Source organism: Hyperoodon ampullatus, assembly GCF_949752795.1.
Source record: "Hyperoodon ampullatus genome assembly, chromosome: 3".
Classification (NCBI taxonomy): Eukaryota; Metazoa; Chordata; class Mammalia; order Artiodactyla; family Ziphiidae; genus Hyperoodon; species Hyperoodon ampullatus.
Window position 1 is genome coordinate 88,433,328 of NC_136916.1, and position 23,040 is coordinate 88,456,367.

At 45.7% G+C, this 23,040-nt stretch overlaps 1 protein-coding gene across 1 annotated transcript in view; it reads left to right on the forward strand.

Annotated features, from left to right (window-relative positions):
- Positions 1–7,693: 7,693 nt before the first annotated feature.
- Positions 7,694–23,040, forward strand: part of SHC4 (SHC adaptor protein 4) — a gene marked incomplete at its 3' end in the record, with an annotated part of 125,879 nt that continues 110,532 nt past the window's right edge. Inside the window, exon 1 of the mRNA XM_079701402.1 lies at positions 7,694–8,311. Within this exon, the coding sequence (XP_079557528.1) occupies positions 7,727–8,311 (585 nt within the window). The 5' untranslated portion in view covers positions 7,694–7,726. The remainder of the gene's footprint in view (positions 8,312–23,040) is intronic.

Consider the following 23,040-nt stretch of genomic DNA (forward strand, 5'->3'; position numbering starts at 1 on the left):
GGCATGTGGGATCCTCCCGGACCGGGGCACGAACCCGTGTCCCATGCATCGGCAGGCGGACTCTCGACCACGCGTCACCAGGGAAGCCCAGCCTTCTCCTTCTTAAAAGCCAATAACGGCAGGTTGAGTCCTTCTCATGTTTCAAATCTCTCCTCCTTTTTCTGTCTTAAATCTCCCAGCTCTTTCCACAGCTGGGAAGGGTTCTTTGCTTTGAAAGCCTCATGTGATTAGATTGGGCCCACCCAGATAATTCCCCCATCTCAAGATCTGTAATCTTAATCACATTCTGTGATATTGTGATTTATAGTAAGAAATATATATTTGGTCTAAGACTTATAAAATTTCCCAAGTGATGAGAGCATCAAAGTTGTCTTTTGTCATATTGATGAAGTGAGTTTTGGAAAGCACATAAGAATGGGAGCTGGTCGCCAGGGGAGCCGACCATGTCATTAGAGGGTTGGAAGTTTTCGTTCTAGCCCTCAGCCTCTGGGGAGGGGAGAAGGGCTGGTGGTTGAATAGATTGCCAGTGGCCAGCGATTTAATTGGTCATGCCTATGTAATGAAGCCTCCATAAGAACCCCAAACTATGGTGTTCTGAGAGCTTCCAGATTGGTGAACACCTGGAGATTTAGAGAGCGTTGTACACTCAGAGAAAACATGGAAGCTCCATGCCCTTTCCGCACACTTTGCCCTATGCATCTCTTTGAGCTGGCTGTTCCTGAGCTATATCCTTTCATAATAAACCAGTAATCTAATAAGTAAAATGCTTCTCTGAGTTATGTGAGCTGCTCTAGCAAATTAATCGAACCCAAGGAGGGAGTTGTTGAGACCTCCAATCTATAGCCTGTCGGTCAGAAGTGCAAGTAACAACCTGGGCTTGGGATTGGCAACTAAAGTGGAGGGCAGTCTTGTGGAACTGAGCCCATAACATGTGGAGTCTGATGTTATCTCTGGATAGAAAGTGCCAGAACTGAGTTGAATTGTAGGACACCTAGTGGTGTAGGGGAAACACCCCCCTGCCCCGCACACATTGGAATCTGGTGATTAGACCACCTTTTACATTTGCAAAGTTTCTTTTACCACGTTTCTGATATTAGGACGTGGATGTCTTTGGGAGTCTTTAGTCTGCCTACCATACTGTCAGCATCCATACCTGAACCCAGGTTAGTCTGACTATGTTTGGACTTTTTTCACCGGACTCCATAGTTATTTCCTAATTGCCCAGAGGCTCTGCTCATCTTGTACCCTTGTTCTTGCCACTGTGTTTGTATCAGATAATAATGCTTTGGGCCATAAGTAACAGGTACCAGATAACCAAGAGCTGCTTGAGCTACTTAAACCAGTAAAGGTTTATTTTTCTCATATAACAATGTATCTAGGGATGATTGCTGGTCTTGTTGCAGTGATTCAAGGATTTCAAGGCCATTGGCTTGATAACTTGGTTGGTCTTTCTTTCATGATTGCAGTATGACTGCCACAGCTCCAGATAGCACATCCACATTCAGGATAGGAAGACGAGGTTTTGAAAAGGGAGGGGAGGCTCCAGTTTTCTCTGCCCCTTTTGTCAGGAAAGGAGGTGTTTTCTCAGAAGCCCCCATGAAACTTTCATTACATCTCATAGACCAGAACTGTGTCACATGCCCTGACACCCTGCAGTTGCAAGGAAGCCTGAGAAAGTGGGTATTTAGCTTTTCCCGGTAGAGGTGGGCAAAGGAAAAGAGGATTGGAAATGAAGTTTGGATTAGCCAACTCATAATGCCAGAGTTTCAATTGGTCCAGGACCCTGTCTTTGCCTTCTTCTCTTGCCAATCCACAGTTAGAATTAGAATCCTGCTCCTGGGTCAGACACCTCGTGATGACTGTGCTGGGGACCACCTGTCCAACACCCACACACTCTTTGTAAGATATCCCTAACCCCAATTAACCACTTAGAATGCCATCTGCAGGGATCTGGATGCACTTCCTGTCACTGTCTGCTGCTGGCCCTGGAAGCACCTGGCCACCTTTCAGAGGCCTAGAGACTCCACCAGTCCATTTGGCTATGTACAAACAAGCCTCTGTTCTGATAGCACCTGTTTTTAAATGGGTCATTTTAAAGCTTTATGCATGTGTGTGTGTGTGTGTGTGTGTGTGCAACATAGTGCATGTGCATACAGAAAAAAGGGGAAATAGGCCACGTTGACCAAAGACGTTTTTATTCTCTGCTAGCTTTAAATTCTATTTAGGTAGAAGGTCTTCTGAAAATATTACTATGGCAGAGATACTATTTTCTATCACAATATCCATTCTCCTCTCCTTCCCCAGTAACAGACTATGATTTTATGTGCAGCAGCCATGCACCCAGACAAAAGACTTCTTCATTCTCAGATAAAGAAGACTTCATTATCTCTTACAGCTACTTGCAGCCATGTGACTAAACTCTGGCTAATGTGATGTAAGTGGAACATTGTGTTGGGCTTCTAGGATATTTCTTTAAAGAGAGTGGGCATGTCCTTCTTTGTCCTTTCATCCATTTTGCTGCCTGGAGTGGAGATGAAATAGCTGGAGCTTTATCTGCCATTTTGGACTATGAGGAAAAGAGATATACTTTAAGGTTGGCCAAGAGCTGACACTATCCTTGGACTTCCCACTTCCAGGGAAATAAATTTTTTGTTCAAGCCACTCTTCTTTAGAATTTTTGTTTTATTTTCAACTGAACCTGACCCTAAGTAACTCATCTATTTTTCGTCTGCATGATGTCTAACTCTACATAGCACTTTCAGGTACATTATCTCATTTCCAACAGATGGGAAAATATCCATTTTCCTGTGCAGTTTCTAGCTGGCCCTGGTTCCATGAGAGCCAGTGAGGACCAACAGCAACCATCAGAGAGCTATTTACCTACCAAAGTTGAAGACTGTGGGAAAACTGGAAACATTTGGTTCAGGAGGCAAAAAGAAGATGTTGCTTTCAGAGTTAATGACGACTCTGGGGAGAACTCTGCCTCCGTTTTTCGAAGCTAGGTCGTGACTCTCAGAGACTCAACCCTTGTTCACTACCTCACTACCCCATGTTTAAAAGGGTATTGGTCTGGGGCTTCCCTGGTGGTGCAGTGGTTAAGAATCCACCTGCCAATGCAGGGGACACGTGTTTGAGCCCTGGTCCAGGAAGATCCCACATGCCACAGAGCAACTAAGCCCGTGCACCACAACTACTGAGCCCTCATGCTGCAACTACTGAAGCCTGCGCTCCTAGAGCCTGTGCTCCACAGCAAGAGAAGCCACCGCAATGAGAAGCCATTACAATGAGAAGCCCGCGCACTGCAACAAAGAGTAGTCCCCACTTGCTGCAACTAGAGAAAGCCCGTACGCAGTAATGAAGACCCAAGGCAGCCAAAAATAAATTTTAAAAAAAGGATATTTGGTCTCTGCCAAGAGATTTTTATGAATATTGTCTTGTGGAAATTTTTTTTCCTGAAATAGAGCTTCAGCTGTGTTTTCACTCCTCACTGGTGGGCTGTTGGACTCATCCTCAGTGAAAATTCTTAAGGAGTAGGTATTGCCCAGTGACTGTTCTTCAGGAGTGGGTCTGCTTTGTGATGGACATGGTATCGGTGGCTGGAGTAGGAGTCCTAGCCTCTGGTGCCACCTGCTCCACTTTGTTCCAAAATAGCAACTGGTCCACCATCTCCCAGAGTTGTTTTTGTCTTGTTCTATCTCCACCCCCCTATACTCTCTAGCACACCCTTCCTCCACCCCAACTCCCACACTGGGTTCTCTTCCAAAGCTGGGCAGGCATCTTTGCCCAGGTCCCCTTCTCCTCCACTCCTCTAAGAAATCCTAGCAGGACCTGGCTAATTCTATCATGGCCCAGCCTGACCCAGCACTTCCTTGAAACTGCCTGTTCCACCCAAGTAGCCCAGCCAGGGCAGGCTGTCCCTTAAACTGACACTTTGATTCACAACAGGCTCCCTTGGAGGGGGGCAGTGTGTCTCAAAGCAGAGGAGGCATACACAGTGGTCTAAGCAGAACCCTGCTTTCCAAGGGCAGTGATGAGAGGGGTTAATGTACTCTGATGGTTTAAAGACAATAATGGTTTTTCTTATCTCTTATTCATATTTTTACTCCTAACAGTCCTGTGAGGTATTTCAGGCGAATTTTAGAGATATGATCTCCGAAGAGGAGAGGGGAGCAAAACCTGATATTTTTTTTTATTTTTATTATTTTTATTTTTTTTTATTAGTTTCTGCTTTATAACAAAGTGAATCAGTCATACATATACATCTGTTCCCACATCCCTTCCCTCATGCATCTCCCTCCCTCCCACCCTCCTTAGTGAGCACCAAGTGTGAGTAGTTAGGTTCTTGCACACACTGGCTGTTACCCTTCCCAGCAGGGAAGGGTACGTGCCTGAAGCGAGTCGGCGCTCAGTTCTACACGAGACCCACCATGGGGCTTGCACAAGCCAGTAACGCAGAGCGGCTTACTAAAAACTCGGAACCTTGACTGTGTCTTCTGTAGTGTGGAGATGACAGGGCTGGCATCTAGACTTGAGCTCTCTGGTGTCCCGGGCGGCAGCGGAGTACAGTGGCTACCAGCACAGGCTCTGCAGCCAGGCGGAGCTGCTGGAGGGATCCTGGCCTCATTGTTCAACAGCCAGGGGACCTTGCCCAAGTCACTGAACTTGCTCTGAGCCTATATTCCACGTCGGTAAGGCGGTGATGAAAATTGTGCCGGCCTCCGACATCTGTTATAATGATTGAATGTGAGTGCAGGTAAACTGTCTTTTGTTCCATCATTAGTAGCTCTTGTTAATATTATTTTCATCATTACTAACTGAAGGGGATGTTCTGACATCCTGGGAGAAAGGAAGCCATCGGCCTTGCCCACCCATCCACCTGGAATGGAGATCTTACTCAGTTAACGAGCCTGCTCTGGGGCTGTTGGGGTAGTTTTTCAGCTTCTGTCTTTGGGCTGAGAGCTGCCCAGCCGGCCTGGCTGGGCCTCTGAGGCTGTTCCCCACTCCCCAGTTGCAGATCTGGTTTCTCTCACCTTCATGAAAGGCCCCGGCAGAGATGCCTACCAGAGCCAAGATCTCCAGGGTCCCCTAGGTACAGAGAAGCAGCCCACGGTGGCCATGGCTGCTTTCTTATCTTACCTGGTCCCACTTGGTTCCCCTCCCTCTCCTCCCCAGCCCTTCTAGGATTCATTCCTCCTGAGGGACGGGGGCTGGTCTTAGCCCCTGGAGTGTGGCCCGCACAGTGCATGCCTGGGTGAGCAGGCCCCCTGGGCACCCCCTCCTCCAGGCATAAAGACCTCAGCCAGGACTCACATAAGCCAGGTGGACTCCTGTTTATCTTTCCTTCTCCAGGCCCACACGAGTGTTAGGAAATTGTTTCTTTGAACAGTGTTGGCTTTCTCAGTTTCTCCTACTTTGTGCTAATTTTTCTTTTTAGTTGCCTTGGATAGTGTAGACTCTACTCTGTAGGGGGTAAGAGTGCCAGCTTCGGGGGCTGCCAGTCATGTGCTTGGTGAGGCAGGCACTGTGTGGGGCATGGTGCCAAGTGCCTTACAGGGATCAGGATTATCTCATGAGCCCTTAAAACATCTCCATTACGTGGCTGCTCCTAACAGGTGAGGGCATTCAGGCACAGAGAGGTAAAGTAACTTTCTCAAGATAGCATAGCATGGGGTCTGTGACACCCAGGAAGGGACCCTTGTGAGAGAAGGAGAGAGGTGGGGAGGAAAGAAAATGAGGAAGGTTACTTCACAGTCCTGCCCAGAGCCTGTCTCCTCAGCCCCAGGGATGTGGAGTCCAACTGGCTTAGCCACTCTCTTCAGTTTTGCCAGGAGGAGGTGTGAGGGCAGAGAGGGGAGGTCGGTGAGCATTGATGGGAAGATTTATAAAGATGCAAAAAAGGCCTTCCCAGGGAAAAACCATCCTAACAGTTTTGGCAGGCGGGATGCGAAAAGGTGCAGAATTTCTGTGGGGGAGGAGGAAGCCAGCAAGGATGCCTTTTCAGCTGCTTACAAGTAACCATTTAATTCAGAACCTGTGTTTGGATCTCAAGGGAACTCAGGCCACCAAAGTCATAAATACACATGAGCCTAATGCAGCCTTGTGGGCAATAAGGCAGTGAAGGTGGCATCCCTGATTCCCGTGGCTGCCGGTTTGTTTTAATTTTTGGCTTAATGTTCAGTTTCAGAGGCAAGGGCCTTGGCCCACCAAGAAATGTAACCTTCAGCCGAGATTTTCTTGTCTCTTCTGATATGTGATTTCACATCCTCTCAGTGCTTCAGCAGTTTCCTCTTCTCCATTCCTAAAAGAACCTGCATTTCCCTTTCTCAGCTCCCTTCCTGGCTTCCTGTGTGCTAAGCCTCTTGCAGTTGTCATCATGTCTTCAGAATGCATTTGATAGGTACAGGAAGTTGCACCAGACGGGAGATGGAACCAGCAATCAATAAAAAAAAGAACTATGTTTCTAAGAAAAATGCATCACGTCTTCCCCCAGGAGTTGTGTACCATATGTCCTAATATCCGTGGAACAATGGGTCTAATTTTTAGCTCTTCTGCTTGGCTTTCCCGGCCATCTCAACACAAAAGAAAATGGACCTTTTAACCTGCTGCCCAGCTTGCAGATGATTTACACTAAAGATTGCCTTTCCCTTTAACCCTTTCCTCAGATATCACAAAATAAAATCTCTCCTTTCTCTCCCTCCAGCTTTATTTCTCCTGGCTACTAGTTTAGTATATTTATGGTGCATGAGTCATCAAGCTGCCGCCTGATTGGATAACAACCAAGCACCCCTGAGACCATCAGTCAATTACAGCTATTCTCAGCTTCATTCACTGATTTATTAGCTTGCACACACAGAGAGAAATTCATTCAGCAAAGTTCATTCATAAAAATTTCAACACTCTGCGTATCATCCTGCACATCTCAGCCTTCTGTTGCAGATAGGCTCCTGCAAGAAGCTCTGAGGGGAGTCGGGGAGGGAGGGAAGCTCGGAGCCAGGGTGGGCAGGCTGGGAGGGGATCTGAGGATCACGGAGGGATCACAAGTCCCTGAAATAATGCGGAGCAGCGCCTGTCACTAGCACTCCTGGCTTGTGGCCCAGAAGGGATGCATGACAAGATCTTCCAAGAGAGGGCAGCCATCAGAAGAAACGAACCCGGGCACAAGGGCCTTTGGCCCACATATACATTTTCTTTTCTCCTTTTTTTAAAAAATCAGCAATCATTGGAACAAGTAAAGGGTTAATGAGCCAGACATTGCCCCGCCCTGTGGGAACCGGAGGGAGCAGGTTTGAAAGTTCCTGTGTGCAGAAGGGGAGGCTGGGGGTTAGGGGGCGTTAAATATTTCTGCAAGGCTCCCGCACCGCCAGCGATGCGGCGGGACCGGCTGGCCGGGCGCGCGGCCCCGTGCCGTGCCTAACAGTTGGCCGTGAGCGGTTGCCGCCGCCGCCGCGAGGCTGGGTCCAGGCTTTCCCAGCAAGGAATCCGAGGCGAGAACACCGGGTGCCGCCGCTGGGCCAGGGAGGGACTGAAATCAGCTGGGAAGGCGTTTTCCCCTGGGCTGTTACCCTCGAGGACCCGGAGCCGAAGCGGGCGAGGGCGAGAACGGAGTTGGAGAGGTGGCAGCCGCCAAGTTGCACGGGGCGTTGAGGCATTTGCTTTCCGCACTGTTTATCTAGCAGACGACGAGGCGATTTATGCAACAGTATCCTGTTTCAGCACTGCCAAGGCTATGCGAGAACGCGGTCCGGACAGCCTGGCAGGACTCGTGCTGTATGTAGGACTCTTCAGGCACCCCGGGATGCTGCACAGGGCCAAGTATAGCCGCTTTCGGAACGAGTCCGTCACGTCCTTGGAAGAAGGCAGCCCCGGAGGCTCAGCGGGGAACAAGGGCTCGCCGCAGCCTCCCTACCCCGCCCTGGCACCTCACCTGCCGGCTGAAGATGCCACCTTGGCGTCCCAGGAGAGCCCCACCCCACTGTGCACCTTGATCCCTCGCATGGCCAGCGTAAAGCTGGCCAACCCAGCCACCTTGCTGAGTCTGAAAAACTTTTGCTTGGGTACCAAAGAGGTACCTCGACTCAAGCTCCAGGAAAGCCAAGACCCGGCTCCCAGCAGCCCGGCTTCCCCTGAAACCAGTCTGAATAGGGCCATGCCAGCACCTCCGCCTCAGCGGGATGCCCTGGGGCACAGGGCGACCTCTTTAACTCCTGATGCCTGCCCCCTTCCCGGCCCTGGGGAGCCAACCCCCGGGGGCAGGCAGGACAAGCACTTTCTGCAACACCTGTTGGGGATGGGCATGAACTACTATGTGAGGGTAAGTCCATTTTCCTCTCTGCACCCCTTCTACAAGGGGCACCTTCTCTGCTTTCTGAAAGGGGCTGTACATCACCTGGCCGGGTTCTAGGTTTGGATAAGACATTGTGTAGCTGGAGGGAGGGGAGGAGGGAGGCTGAGCTTACAGGTTTCCTTACAGATATCTGGCCTGTATTGGAGTCACACAACTTTTGGCTCAGGGGCATGAACTGGTGCTAACTCATAGGTAGTTGCCAGGTGTAGGGGCAACTTCTCATAGAGACAGCTGAGATGTCCACCCTGGACTGATCATTCTGGCCAAGAAGACTCAAGAATTTCAAGTCTAATTAGTGATTGAGACCCCATAAATTTTACTGGCCACTGTGTTTCAGTAGAGATTTTTGTGCTAGAGGAATACATGGTGTGTAAGGGACTTGTATTATTTCTGAAAATCTAATTCAGCATTTAACAAGCACTTCTCAGAACATGGCTGAGCTCCTAGCCTTGTGCTAGGAGCTAGTCTTAGGTCTTCGGTGCACATTTTTTTGTCTTTATTGCCTACGCTGTGCCCACTGGTCCTTGCCCATGAGCTATGTGCAAAATCAAGGTCTTTACTGGCCTTGCATCTGCCCTTTTCCATTCCAGATCCGGGTAAAAGAAGAATAGAAGATTTGGCCTCTGCCCTTCTAGAGCTCACATTTCAATCGGGGAGACCAACAAATGCATGTGAAATAATAAGAGGACAATATTTAGCAATAGATATCTGGTGTGAGAATGCTGAGGGAATTCAGGAAAAGGGAAAGGTTGTTGTGGTCTGGGATTCATTCATATGGGAAACCTTCAGGAGAAGGTGCATCTTGGAAGAGCTATCAGATTTTTATTGGCAGAAAGGGGGAGACACCTGGCAGGGCAAGAATATGAGCAAAGTCCAAATGGCAGGTATTACTGTGGTGGCTGCAGGGGAGCATCACACTGGGCTTAACTGGAGAAGAGAGGGGATGCTGGAGGGTAGTGGGTGATAGAGAGTATGGCTGGCACATAGTTGATGCTCAAACAAATTTGAGTCAAATAAAGACAAATACAGATCTCGGGTAGCTTGGGGAGGAGGGAGCAGCTGACCAAAGCTCTTAATGCCGTATGGGGAGTTTGTAAACACTCTGATTCATAAACAAAGTATCATAGGTTTGTAGGCCAACTATAACTTGATGAAAGTGGTTTCAAAAAGGTCAGTCTGTGAATTTATTTTAGATGGACTGAAGCAGGGAAAAATTATAGATTTGGAGGCCGATAAGAAAGATACTCTGGGAGTTTAGGCACCAGGGGATGAGAACATGGATTAATGTGAAGGTGAGAGAAAGGAGATGAATGTAAGAGCCTCTGTGAGAAGCCTCAACAGTCTTGGGTGACTGAGCAGATCATTTCAGATCATAATACACATAACAGAATGGTGAACATTTATTAAGCAATGGATAGATTGCTGAGTGTGTTATTGCTATTTATAGAGGTTGTGGATGATTATTGATAAAGGAGTTGTGAGGAATGAAAAATAACTTCGAATGTAAGCCTCAGCATGGGATTGGTGATGTCAGTGATAGAAACAGAATGAGTTGGGAAGGGGGTCATGCTAAGTTTGCTTTCGACATGTTATGTTTAAAGGGATGATATCTGAGTGGTACTAATTTGTAGGTAGCAATCGTATAAGACTAGCATTCAGGTGAGAAGTCTTATCTGAAAGTAGACATTTAAGAGATAACCCAATAACTGTATCACACACAGACGGTTAAGATCTCAAAGAAGGCCAAATAATGAACACTGGAAGGGTTACAGTGAGAGCAGGCTAGGGCAGCCTAGGTGAATTGATAACAAAAATCTCCAAGGAAGATAAGTTTATGGGACACTCAGCTCTTACCCTCCCTCACAGTGACACAGCTCAACATGGAAATAGTTACATGTATCTACTAAAAGTTCGTGGGCAATTCTCACTGGTCAAGCTTAAGCATCTGCCAGGCTCTAATGGAAAATTGTGACTCTCCAAACCCATACTTGGCACCTGCCTTCCCATTAGCTAGACATCCTCTGCTGTCTGCCTTCCCTCTCCTTCCCTCTTGTACTTCCTTCCACCTCCCCACACCCACACACCTGTACAATTTTAAATGTGAAAGAGTTGCTGTGTGATCTCCATTTTCCTTAGGGAGTGTCGCCACTGGCATTTTAGATTTTTAACGAGGATTCCGACTGTCTTCTTCTGGCAATGATGACTGACCCCAGGAAAAGTGCTGACCCCATGATCCACGTGAATCATACTATGTTGCCAATAGACAGTGACGTGACACCAGTTAACACCTCTTTTAGGAAGTCAAAATACATGGAAAAGCCTACTTTATTAATTTTTATAAAACCCTACTTTGAAAGGTGGAAGGAACTCAGAAGTTATCAAGTTCATTGCCTCTGTGGGGAAACTGAAGTCCAGAGAAGTGAAAAAAAATTTTTTTTTTTTTTTGCGGTACACGGGCCTCTCACTGTTGTGGTCTCTCCCGTTGCGGAGCACAGGCTCCGGACGCGCAGGCTCAGCGGCCATGGCTCACGGGCCCAGCCGCTCCGCGGCATGTGGGATCTTCCCGGACCGGGGCACGAACCCGTGTCCCCTGCATCAGCAGGAGGACTCTCTACCACTGCACCACCAGGGAAGCCCGAGAAGTGAAATTTTTTAAGGCCATATAGGTGAGTCAAAAGGAGAGTTAGCACTAGACCCCAATTGCCCCGTGTGCCAGTGTGTGCTCTTTTCACCACAGGTTTTCATCCTGGTTGAGATCCTTCTCAGAATTCTTTTAGGTGTGATGTGAACCAATTTTAAAAGACAAAATGCCAACCTATTAATTTACAGTGAAAAATATTGTGCCAATTAAACCAAAATTGTGATCCCATCTGTAGGAAAATGCCCACAGAAAGATTTAAGTCAAAGGTTTCTTGGTGATGATGGAATCAGAGCAGAGAAGCGAGAGGCATTCTTTTTAAAAAAAATTATTTTATAAAGGTAACACTTGTTTATAACATTATATGTTTCATGTGTACAACATTATATTTCTACTTCTGTATACACTACAGGGTGCTCACCAACCAAAAGTTTAGTTTCCATCCATCACCATACAGTTGACCCCTTTACCCATTTTGCCGCCTGCCCCTCCCCCTCTGATAACCTGTACTCTGTTCTCTGTATCTACATGTTTTGCTTTGCTTATTTTTGTTTGTTTGTTTTTTATATTCCACATATGAATGAAATCATATGGTATTTGCCTTCTCTGTCTGACTTATTTCACTTAGCATAATACTCTTAAGGTCCATCCACATTGTTGCAAATGGCAAGATTTCATTCTTTTTTATGGCTAATATCCCAGTGTGTGTGTGTGTGTCTGTGTGTGTATATGTATATATATATATATGCGCCACATCTTCTTTATCCGCTCATCCATTGATGGGCACTGAGGTTGCTTCCATACCTTGGCTAGTATAAACAATGCTGTGATGAACATCATGGTGCATATATCTTTTTGAGTTAGTGTTTTGAATTCTTTGGATAAATACCCAGAAGTGATGATTCTAGATCGTATAGTAGTTCTATTTTTTAATTTTTTAGGAACCTCCATACTGTTCTGCGTAGTGGCTGTACCAATTTACATTCCCACCAACATTGTTTGGGGGTTCCCTTTTCTCCACACCCTCTCCAGCATTTATTGTTTGTAGATTTTTTGATGATGGCCATTCTGACTGGTATGAGGTGATAGAGATATTCTTGATGGCTAGTGGACATAGGGGCAACTCTTTTAGGCAAAAGGCAGCCACATATTGTACTCTCTTATCCACATCATGTGACTGCTCCTCTCTTTGCTCAAATTTATTTTATTCATTCTCTCATCTACTGAGAAAATATGTGCTGTGAACCAATTATGTGACAGGAACTGTTCCAGGCCTTGGGCATACATCAGTGAATTAAGAGACCAGGTCTGAGCCCTCATGGAACTTACATTCCAGTGAGGGAAGTTGAGCCATGATTGAATAAACAAGCAAATATAATATGTCACATGTAATAAGTGCTAGGGAGCAATAAAGCAGGGGAAGTAAGACAGGCAGTTATTGGGTAGAGATGGAGGATACTGTATTCTTTCTGAGTAAAAATGGCATAGTTAGAGCTACTTTTAAGTTTGTCTTGCATCTTTTATCTTCACATTAGGGACTTAATTTGCCATCTACTCTAAGTTAGAGTTGACTTTGGATTAAATATCCTTTTAAAAAGGACTCTTCTTTTGGTCTTATTATGTAGAATCAATGTTACAGCTGAGAATACTTGATGAATCCTGAGCACCTATTTTTGAGTAACTTTCTTTTAAGCTCAGAACTTGAACCCCCTGAAGGTCACTCAAGGAAGGTGGGCTAGCAAACCATTCTTTGAGAGATATCAAGTTAGAAATGGACAGCCAGACTGGGTCTGGGCAAAGTAGTGAGGTGGGTGAAGTCTGTTAAATGTGGCCAGATGGTAACATTTGTTCCCACCATAAGATTAAGTTTCATTTCTTTATGAGGTCTTCCCAAGTCACTTCATCTAGCAACAAACATTCATGTGGAGGTCTCCAGGTGCCCAACGTGGTCTGTGCATGGTGAGCATGGAAAATATACAACATGACCAGTGCTCGCACGTCTAAAATGAGAGGACTGGTCTGTATGGCCTTTAAGGTGCCCCCATCACCAGCATTTTTCTTCTTCCAGTTTTATTGAGATATAATTGACATACAACACTGTATAAGTTTAAGGTGTACAGTATCATGATCTGACTTACATATATCATGAAATGATCACCACATAAGTTTAGTGAACATCCATCACCTCACATAGATACAAAATAAAAGAAAAAGAAAGAAATACTTTTTCCTTGTGATGAGAAGTTGTAGGAGTTACTCTCTTAACCACTTTCATACATAATGTACCATCACCGGCATTTAAAGGCACTAAAGCTCCTTTCTCCACATAGGAGGTATTTAAATGTTAGTTTCCTTTCCCACACCCAGTCCATAGATTGCCTACAAATTAATTCAAAGACTAAATAAAGTAGAGGCAAAGAAACTAACCTGGATAGAACTGCCACAGGTAAGCACAGTAGTTCTCACAGTAACCCTCTGAGGAAGGCAGTTTTCTCCAGGTGAGGGCACAAAGACCCCAAGAGTTTGTCGTCTACCCAACACTTTACACCTTACGTAAGTAGCAGACTGAGAATTCAAATCCAGGTTTGTCTCACTCCAGTGCTTGTCTTCTTCCCACCCTCTCCCCTTACCTCTGAGCAAGTCAGGCAGTCCTGCAGGTTCGTAAATGGAGTAGCACAGATGAAGGACCACGCTGGGCAGGAGAACTTTATTATAGGACCAACCCATAGAATTTGTCTGCTTGCATTCATTTGCATGATTTCAGTCTCCTCACTTCAGCCTCACCCAGCCCAACCGTTTCCCCAGACTGTATTAGTGTCCTAGGGCTGTTGGAACAAGTATCATAAACTGAGTGACTTATAACCAGAGGCATTTATTCTCTCTCAGTTCTGGAGGCTAGAAGTCTGAAATCAACCTATCGGCAGGACATGATCTCTCTGAAGTCTCTCAGAGAGGATCCTTCATTGCCTCTTCTAGCTTCTGGGGGCTGCTAGCAATCCTTGGCATTCCTTGGCTTAGAGATGTATGGCTCCAGTCTCCACCTTCATCTTCACATGGCTTTCTCTCCTGTGTGTCCAAGGACACCAGTCATTAGATTAGGGCTCACACTACTCCATTATGACTTCATCTTAACTTGATTATATCTGCGAAGGCTCAACTTTCAAATAAGGCCACATTCATAGGTTCTGGGGGTTAAGACTTCACCTTATCTTTTCGAGCAATGCAATTCAACCCTTAGCAGTCCCCAAGAACATTTACTGCAATGTGTTTGTCCACAGAGACTTTCTTGGGTATTGGGCTCATCAGCTTTGTGTGCAAATATGATCTTTTTTACTTCCTTTGTAAATCTCACGGTATAGTCTCACCATCCTGAAGCTGTAGACTAGTATTGTCTCTTGTCTATTGTCTACAGTAGATGTGGTCGACGGTACTACAATGTTCTGTCTGCCCCAAGTGTCTTTTCTGCAGGAGAGCACTGGTCTAGGAATTATGAGATCTGGGTTAAAGTAATGGCTCTGACACTAGCCAGCTGTGTGACCTGGAATGAGTCATTTCACCTCCTCATTTTCTCATATTTAAAACAAGAGTTTGAATAGAATGCTGCCTAAGATCCTGAGACCCCAGGTCTCCTTTCCCACTGGTCTGAAATCTCCTTCTATCAGGATCTCTTTTCTGAAGGAAATAACTTTTCACATCTTTGTCTTAATAGAGAAGAGGTGGTATGTCCTTAGCACCCTCTTACTAACACTGAGCTGGCTTCACCAGTAAAGCAGAAACATTGCACTGGCATGGGTGCAGGTGGTCAAAATTTTACAGAGATGGTGAGATAGGCGTCATATGGAACAGCATCCAAGTGTGGGATTCCAGGGAGGAGCGGAGGGTGGACAGGTCCAGGGGGCAGGCCAGGGTGCATGATGATGGCCGGCACTCTGGAACCGTGGCCTAGCTCATGTGGTCTTGCTGGCCGGGTCATGCTGGGGCTTGGTGTCCAATCTGAGGTCTGTAGGAGCAGCAGGAGTTAACCTTTCTCTGTTGTCTCTGGACAAAAGTGATAAGAGAAAAAGGCCCTGCCACACACATAGACAGTCTGGTAACTCTAACCTTGAAAGAGGAAGATTCCTAACCCTGGGAAACTTTGAAGAGACTGTCCCATGGTCTATGCAAAATAAAGGCAGACCTTGGTGCTGTGGATCAGGTGCCCACAGCTAATGGAGGTGCTTTCTGCCTCTGCTAATTTCCCCTTTTTCAAAGTTATTGGTGGCTAAAAGAGACGTAATACGGGTGGGAGGAAATAATTCCAGCTAAAACTGACAATTTGGCATGGAGGGTATTATATTTCCTTCCTGTTTCTTTCTTGAAGTAGATGAAGAGGTAGATTCTTCTAGAACTTAGGAAAATCCTGGTAGGTTTGACCCGTTGTTCCTATTCTCTTTAAACTCTCACACATCCCTTGATCTGACCAGTCCTTGACCACCCCTGACCACTAGACCATTAATTGGAATACAGAGTTTCAGAGATCGCCAGGTCCAAAACCTTCATTTTGCAGTTGAGGAACGAGGCTCGGAGATGTGAAATGACTTGCCCCAAGCCACACAGCAACTTAGTGGTGGAGCCCAGACAAGAGCTCCCAGTTCTGTCTACAACACTCTTTTTTTTTTCTATTGAAGTATAGTTGATTTATAATGTCGTGTTAGTTTCAGGTGTACAGCACAGTGATTCAGTTATACATACATATATATATGTGTGTGTGTGTGTGTATATATATATATACATGTATAACTGATATATATATTCTTTTTCAAATTCTTTTCCCTTATAGGTTATTACAAAATATTGAGTATAGTTCTCTGTGCTATACAGTAAGTCCTTGTTGGTTATCTCTTTTATATATTGCAGTGTGTATGCCCAACACTCTATTTTCTGCCCCTATCTTGCTTCACCTTCCCTCACTCCCCAGAGTAAATGCGCTATGTCAAACATGCCTACTTGATTGAAATGTTGAGCGTATGTATTTTTTTAAACACCAGAATAAAATCTTTTTTCTAATAGGAAGACTGTTTTTAAAAAGCAGTGAGAAGGAAAAAGAGAGCGAGGAAGAGTGCAAGGAGGCCGAAGTGCAGTGGCTTTGCCAGTTTTACCCTTTGTTTATGGAGGTCCCTGTGGGTGGCAACGTGTCCACGTCGGACCAGGACTTGTACAACATGCATGGACTGGCCCCGTTTCATTCATCTTCCGAAACCCTTTGGGGTCATTTCCCTGATGCGGCTTTTCCTCTCACTTCCATTTGCATATTACTTTAAAGCCAGTACCATGTCATCACACGGGCTGGATTGAACCACCCCTGTTTCCCAATGTGACAGTCCCATCACGAGGAGAGTGATCTAAGTGATACACACAGCTCACAGGGCAAGGCCATTTCACAGTTTCTTCCCCGGAGCAGGAGTATGAGGTAGCTGGGGTCTCTTACCCTCTCCTAAGAGATACAAGCTTTGGATCTCAGGGAGGTCTGGTCAGATTTGCAATGAAGTATTAAGATCATGGTGACCACAAGATGCAGGCCTCAATGCTGCATGCAAATAGCTGCTATATGAAAAGATTGCATCTGAAACAGGAGAGTTTTGTGAAGGGGTATTTGGAAAAGTCAAGAGGCCTCAAGGAGCTGGATTTTTGAAAACATTTGTTGGGAGCATCATATGAAAATGTATTGATAGCATAGCAATGATGATAAAGAAGTATAAATTTGCAACCATTAGCTCGGGCGTACAAGGGATGTCATTAAAAAATATATATATTTAAAATCACATGAAATCCAGCACCAAGCCCTCTCTTGTTTGTTTGACAATACTGTCAGTTTCGATCACTATTTGTCCCCCAATCTCAGGATCACGTAATGAATCAAGGGGCTTATTTAGCATCCCTAAATTGGGGCAAGGTCTCTGAGCTTCAGTTCATTGTTTATCGATGGTCCCCTAAAGGCAGGAGCACCCCTGCATCTAGACCTCCATTTGTCCACTAGGATGTTTACTCATTCTGGGAGCCCCTTCTGAGAATCCAGCCTCTCTAGCTGTCCCTCCAGCCGTTCCCCTCCAGAGGCCTTGTACTTCCCTGGAGCCTGGCCAGGATGCAGGTTGGGGGTCTGTAATGCTTAGAGGCCCACCAATATCAACCACCCATCACCTTCCCACTTATGCCCCCGAAGAACAGGGATGACAGATGGCTAAAGCACGTTCATGGGAAACCCAGAAGCAACCAGCGATCAAAGGGGTGTGATTGTTGAAGGACATGGCACAAGGGCAGGAAGGAGAGGGAGGACATTCAAGGCTGAGGAAGGATGGGATGAAGTTGAAGGAGCTGCTCGCATTTGTCAGGGTTAGACACTGGCAGCCAAGGGTTCTGAAGGAAAATGAGGCCGAAGGCAGTTCTTGGGAGGAATTGGAAATCTTGTTGCCTGTGGGAGGTTCATGAGATTGAGAGAGGGAGGGAGGGGGGAAAAGAATGCAGAGTACCGGCAGTGCCTACCCAGAAAAGAATCTGGAACACAGAGGTCATAAAGCAACAGTTTAGCGATGTATTTTGTTTGGCCAAATTAGAAAAAAAATTTTTCTTTGGATTAGTGCCAACGTTTAAAAACGAAGACATTCCAGATAAAACTCTGGATTTCCGGCTTCTTAGAAGAGCTGGCAGCACCAGGCTGACCACATGTCAACAGATGACCAGAGCTGGGGGCTGAGCCACGGTCCCACCCAGTTTCACTCGCTTATATCACCTGTCTGCCCCCCGAAGGTGGCTGAGTTTGCATACCCACCTGTAATGTTATCTTTCATTTTCCAATTCAGAACACCTGGGAGAGAAGCTGAGAATGGCTTCTTCGTGGGCAAAATAGCAGGGCTTCTTTCTTTTATGCAGGGCATGGGACAGAGTACTGGGAATGGGTGAGACCCAGGAGGCCGGGATCTGGCCTTCTCCACTCAGAGAGCCTCTCCCCATCCTAACAAAGTTGCAGAGTTTTCAAGAGTGGTGGAGCTCCAGGACTAGTACAGGCTGTCCCTATTTTGTAAAGATGTGTCAGGCAAAGTTGGTCTGTATATCAGTTCTTTGTTACAATGAATTTTCCCAGAGAAATAATGTTAAAGGTTGATAAAGTTTTCTCATCTGGCTAGGGAGAGAATTAGATGAAGGTAAATACGTACAAAGCTTATGCAGAGCTTGTCACGTGGTAAGTCCCAGGTGGAGGGAGGAGAATGAACTTTCAAAGGTCTAGGTGTGCCTCTGGGCAAAAGAAATTTGAAATAGACTAACTTTGATTTTGGCGTTTTACCATGTCCCTTTGGCATCTTTTCTCCCGGCCACCAGTGCCACCCCCATGGAACTTTCTTCCCTAAGCCTTTCCTACGGTGCTCACCAGGGCAGGCCTGCCCTCTTCTCTAAAGTTGCCTAGTATTCCTTTACTAGTCAGCATTCCTCTTCCCCCAGTGCATCAGAGGGAAAAGCATTTGCTTTTGGAAAATATTTATTACTTCATCACATCTTCATTGTAATATTTCCCAAAGTTTGCCAAGAGCCAACTATATCAGTCAAAAATACTTGCTAAAAGTGCAGATTCTCTGCCCCCCCGTCCCCATTCTGAACTTGCTGGATCAGAATCTCTGAGGCTGGGGCCCTGAAACCTGCATATTAAACAAGCCTCGTATGCACAAATTTTCTGATGCACAGAAAATTTGGGAACCTCTGCTGGGTCCAGTTAGTGCAGTAGTTCTCAGCCAGGGATGATTTTGCCACTCAGGGGACATTTGACAACACCTGGAGACATTTTTAGCTGTCATAATGGGGGAGGGGGAGGAGGCGCTACTGGTCTTTAGAGACTAGAGGCCAGGGCTGGGGGCTAAACACCCAACAGTGCACGGGAGATCCCCCCCAACACAGAATTCTCAGGCCCGACATGTCAATAGCACTGAGGCTGAGAAACCCTGAGTCAGAGGGACGAAGCATGTAAACCTGGGCTGTGCATTAAGAGGTAATTGTGACTAAAAGAATCAACACCCAATTCAGCATTTGACTTGTAAAAATCTAACCTAACGTAGTGCTAATTTTCTCAGGCTTTCTCCTTTACCCTCTCTTAAATCCACAGAGTCTCTAAAATTACAGTTCACTCTCTTACATCCACCCAGGCAGTACTCCTTTGGCTTCCATATCAGGATCTCAGATGGTGGGAATGAGGGGGAGGGGTGCCCTACGTTGTTATGACTCAGCTGTACATCAGGTATGTTCACATTGGCAGCAGATTCGACACTCAGGTGTGCTCTGGGCTAAGTGGCATTTATAGGCTAAGTTGGTATCCTAACCAGGGTATCCTACCATTACTTGTACCTTCATTTCTATAGGGAAATGCCTTCAGGGTTTTAACAGCTGACTTACAAGTAGATCTTAAGAACCGAGCCTGTCTTGGATTGGAAAATTCCTCTAGTTAGAGGGAAGGAAGTGCCAGAAAGCAAGCAACTTGAGCAAAAAGTCTGTATGCTGTTAAGTGTAACCCCAGAAATTAGATTTTTCCCCTCAGTGTCATCAGAGAGTAATTTATATGAATCATTCACTGGGAAATGGTGAAATGTATAATTCAATTTTTTTTTTACCTAGTGCCAACTCCAGGTCCTTGAAAGACATTGTCCCTCCCTGTCCTCTCTTCTCAGTATGGCTCTTTTTTTTTTTTTAACATCTTTATTGGCGTATAATTGCTTTACAATGGTGTGTTCGTTTCTGCTGTATAACAAAGTGAATCAGCTCTACATATACCTATATCCCCATATCTCCTCCCTCTTGCGTCTCCCTCCCACCCTCCTTATCCCACCCCTCTAGGTGGTCACAAAGCACCGAGCTGATCTCCCTGTGCTACAGCATGGCTCTTTTAGCCCTGGACGCAGGACTCAGACTGATTCATTGACTACAAAGTTCTGTTTCACAGTGAGTTAAGTGATCCAAGTTCACAGGGCTCATGAGCGGTCGAGCAAGGACTAGAATTCAGGTCTCCCGACTCCCAGGTCAGGGCTCTTTTCACTACCTTTTGTGAATACGATGTAACCTTGCATGAGGAGGTTACAGTATGAAAGAAGAGCGAAGGTGTCCACACAAGTTCCTGTAATATAAGGCAGGGCATAATAGATGACACCAAAGTGACACGAGTAAAATGTGTGGGAGTGCAGGGAGGAAAGGAGACTCTTTTGAGGTGATTATAGAAGGTTTCTTGAAGGACGAGGCATCTTAACTGAGTCTTGAGAAATGGGTGGAGTTTCCATAGGCAGAGATAGAGGAAGAGCATTATAGGCAAAGAACATGACAGGGGTGAAGGCATGGAGGCAGGAAAGTGGAGGATGTGTTTGGAGAATAGAGAGTAATTGGATTCGGTTGGACAGTGTGTTAGGTATATGCCGGAGATCAGAGCATGGGCTGGTGCTCTAACAAATTTGTATAGTATCTGAAAAGTTGGGTTTTCCAACAGGAAACTATTGAAAGTTTTTTGAATAGGGGAATGACAAACTCGGAGGTATGTTTTAGAAAGATTCTATGGGCTGCAGTGCTTAGAGAGGACCCAAAAGGAGGGAGGCTGAAGAAAGGAAGCCCAGGTGAGAAGTGGGTCGGGAACAAAGGCAGTGGTGATAGAAACAAGGAAAGATGTGAGAGCCACTTGGTGAGGGAGGGCGGAGGCCGGAAAGGTTTGGGCGTCAGGGGTGAATTCCATTTCACATGTGCTGCTTTCAAGGTGACCTCAAAGCATCCAGGTGGAAATCTCCAGAAGAAAATAGAACGGTTAGGACTGAGGAGAAATTATTTTTGTTGCTGTTGGCATCAAGGCCCAGGGAATGGACAAGGCTACCAAAGGGAGAGTGTAGAGCAGGGGGAGAAGAGGGTTTGGGGGATGCCACATTGAAGTATTCTGTGGAGGAGGAGGAAGAACAGGCCTTGATGACAGAACTAGCAGCATGAGGACCAGGGTGGAGAGAGGACAGGGTCACCTAGGGAGAAGGAGGACAGAGTTCCGAGGAGAGAGAGGTTGAATGAAAGAGTGTCAAGCCCATGGAGGATTCAAGGAAGACGAGAACTGAGAAAGAGCCATGGTGTGTCCTTTCATCTTCTTCTTCTTTTTTTTTTTTCCTGTTAAAATTTCTTTTATCCTACCTACACTGTTCCTATGACAAATTTGTTTAGATAACATAACTTTATTTCTGTTCACTTCTACAATAGATATTTTCATTTATTTTTAAAACTATCTTTTACATCATGAGATGTGATTGAGATGAGAAGTTTTTTTTTTTTTTACACCTTTATTGGAGTATAATTGCTTTACAATGAATGGTGTGTTAGTTTCTGCTTTATAACAAAGTGAATCAGTTATACATACACATATGTTCCCATATCTCTTCCCTCTTGCGTCTCCCTCCCTCCCACCCTCCCTATCCCACCCCTCTAGGTGGTCACAAAGCACCGAGCTGATCTCCCTGTGCTATGTGGCTGCTTCCCACTAACTATCTATTTTACATTTGGTAGAGGGTAAGCTGTGACAAAGCGACAGAGTGGCATGGACATATATACACTTTCATCTTCGTACTCCCCCTCTCCACTAAGGTATTCAGATTCAACTGTTGCCAACCAAGCACAGCGTTGGATGCCCCACACTCCCACTCTCTCCCCTTGCCCTCTCAGTGAGTGGCATCTCCCACTTGTCCAAGTCAGAGCTACTCACTCTGTCATACTCCACACAGCCTGCAATTATCAAGTCCGGTCAACTCCACCTTTAGGACGCTTCTCACGCACATCCATTTTTCTCCACCTCCACTGCAGTTTCTAAGGTGGAGACTACAGTAGGCAGCATTTTCAGACTCCATGATCAGCTTCTGATGGAACTGTTTTACGAGACACACTTTGCAAAACTCTACTGTTGTAGCTTTCAGTTGAAACTAGGAGATGAATAATCGTAATATAAGGTGGGAAATTATATACACCTATAGAAAATAGATACATCAGTGTACTGAACTCAGAGGCAGAGACAACTTCTAGCTGGGTGGTCAGGGAAGGCTCCCAGGGGAGATGCCATTTGAGATGGTCCCTAAGGTCGGATAGAAGTCTAACCACAGGGACTATTTTTAAAAAGGGTACTCCAGATGAGGGGATGTAGATAAGGAAATATAGGTCATATATAAGAAAGAGCACTGATTTCAGGTTGGCTAGAGTAGAGGCTGCTTGGGAAAAACCAGTAGATAGTAAACTGAGATTTGAGCCAGGTTATTATTATTTGAGCAGGCCTTAAATATCAGGCTAAGGAGTCTAGAGGTTGAAGCAGAGGCATGAGGATTTATTTGTGCTAGAGAAGGGAGTGACTGGAGGTGGGGAAGCCCTTTCAAAGTTTATTACAGCAATAATCAAGGTGAGAAGTGTCTATATTAGGGTCTTGTTAGAGGGAGTGAAATAAAGAAACACTGGTAGAGACATTGTGGAAGAAAAATTTGAAGAGGGCAGAGAAAGAGGGCAGATTCCAATCCAACCTGCCTGAGGCTTTGAGGTAAAAGGCTTGGGGTGGGATGGGAGGACATGACAGTAAAAGACACGGAGGATGACAGGAGGAGAAGCAGAGTTGAGAGGGAAGGTAAGAGGTTCAATTGCCGACACGTGAAGCTTGAAGCTGCTGAGGGTTATCTAGACGAGGGGGAGGTGTCCTGCAGGTGGGCAGAGTTGGGGAGAGCATCAGGCCTGGTGTGCGCTATGTGAGTCAAGCCAAGCAATTGGGCGTCCTTATCTGACAATTGTCCCAGTGAAGCAGAGAGAGTTTAGGTGATTTTTGAGAGTGGTAAAGAATGGAGAGTTTCTTAATGTTATAGAGTAGAAGGTCCCTTCTCTGATGAAATGTTTCATATATACTTTTGACTCAAGTTAAAATTATATAAATGTGCTTTTGTGTTGTAGAGTCAAGGCCTTTTCTCTCAGTTTTATACATACAACGATTAATATCCCTTTTCATCGTTCTTGCATAAATTCTACTCATAGAATTTATATAGTTTCTCATCTACAT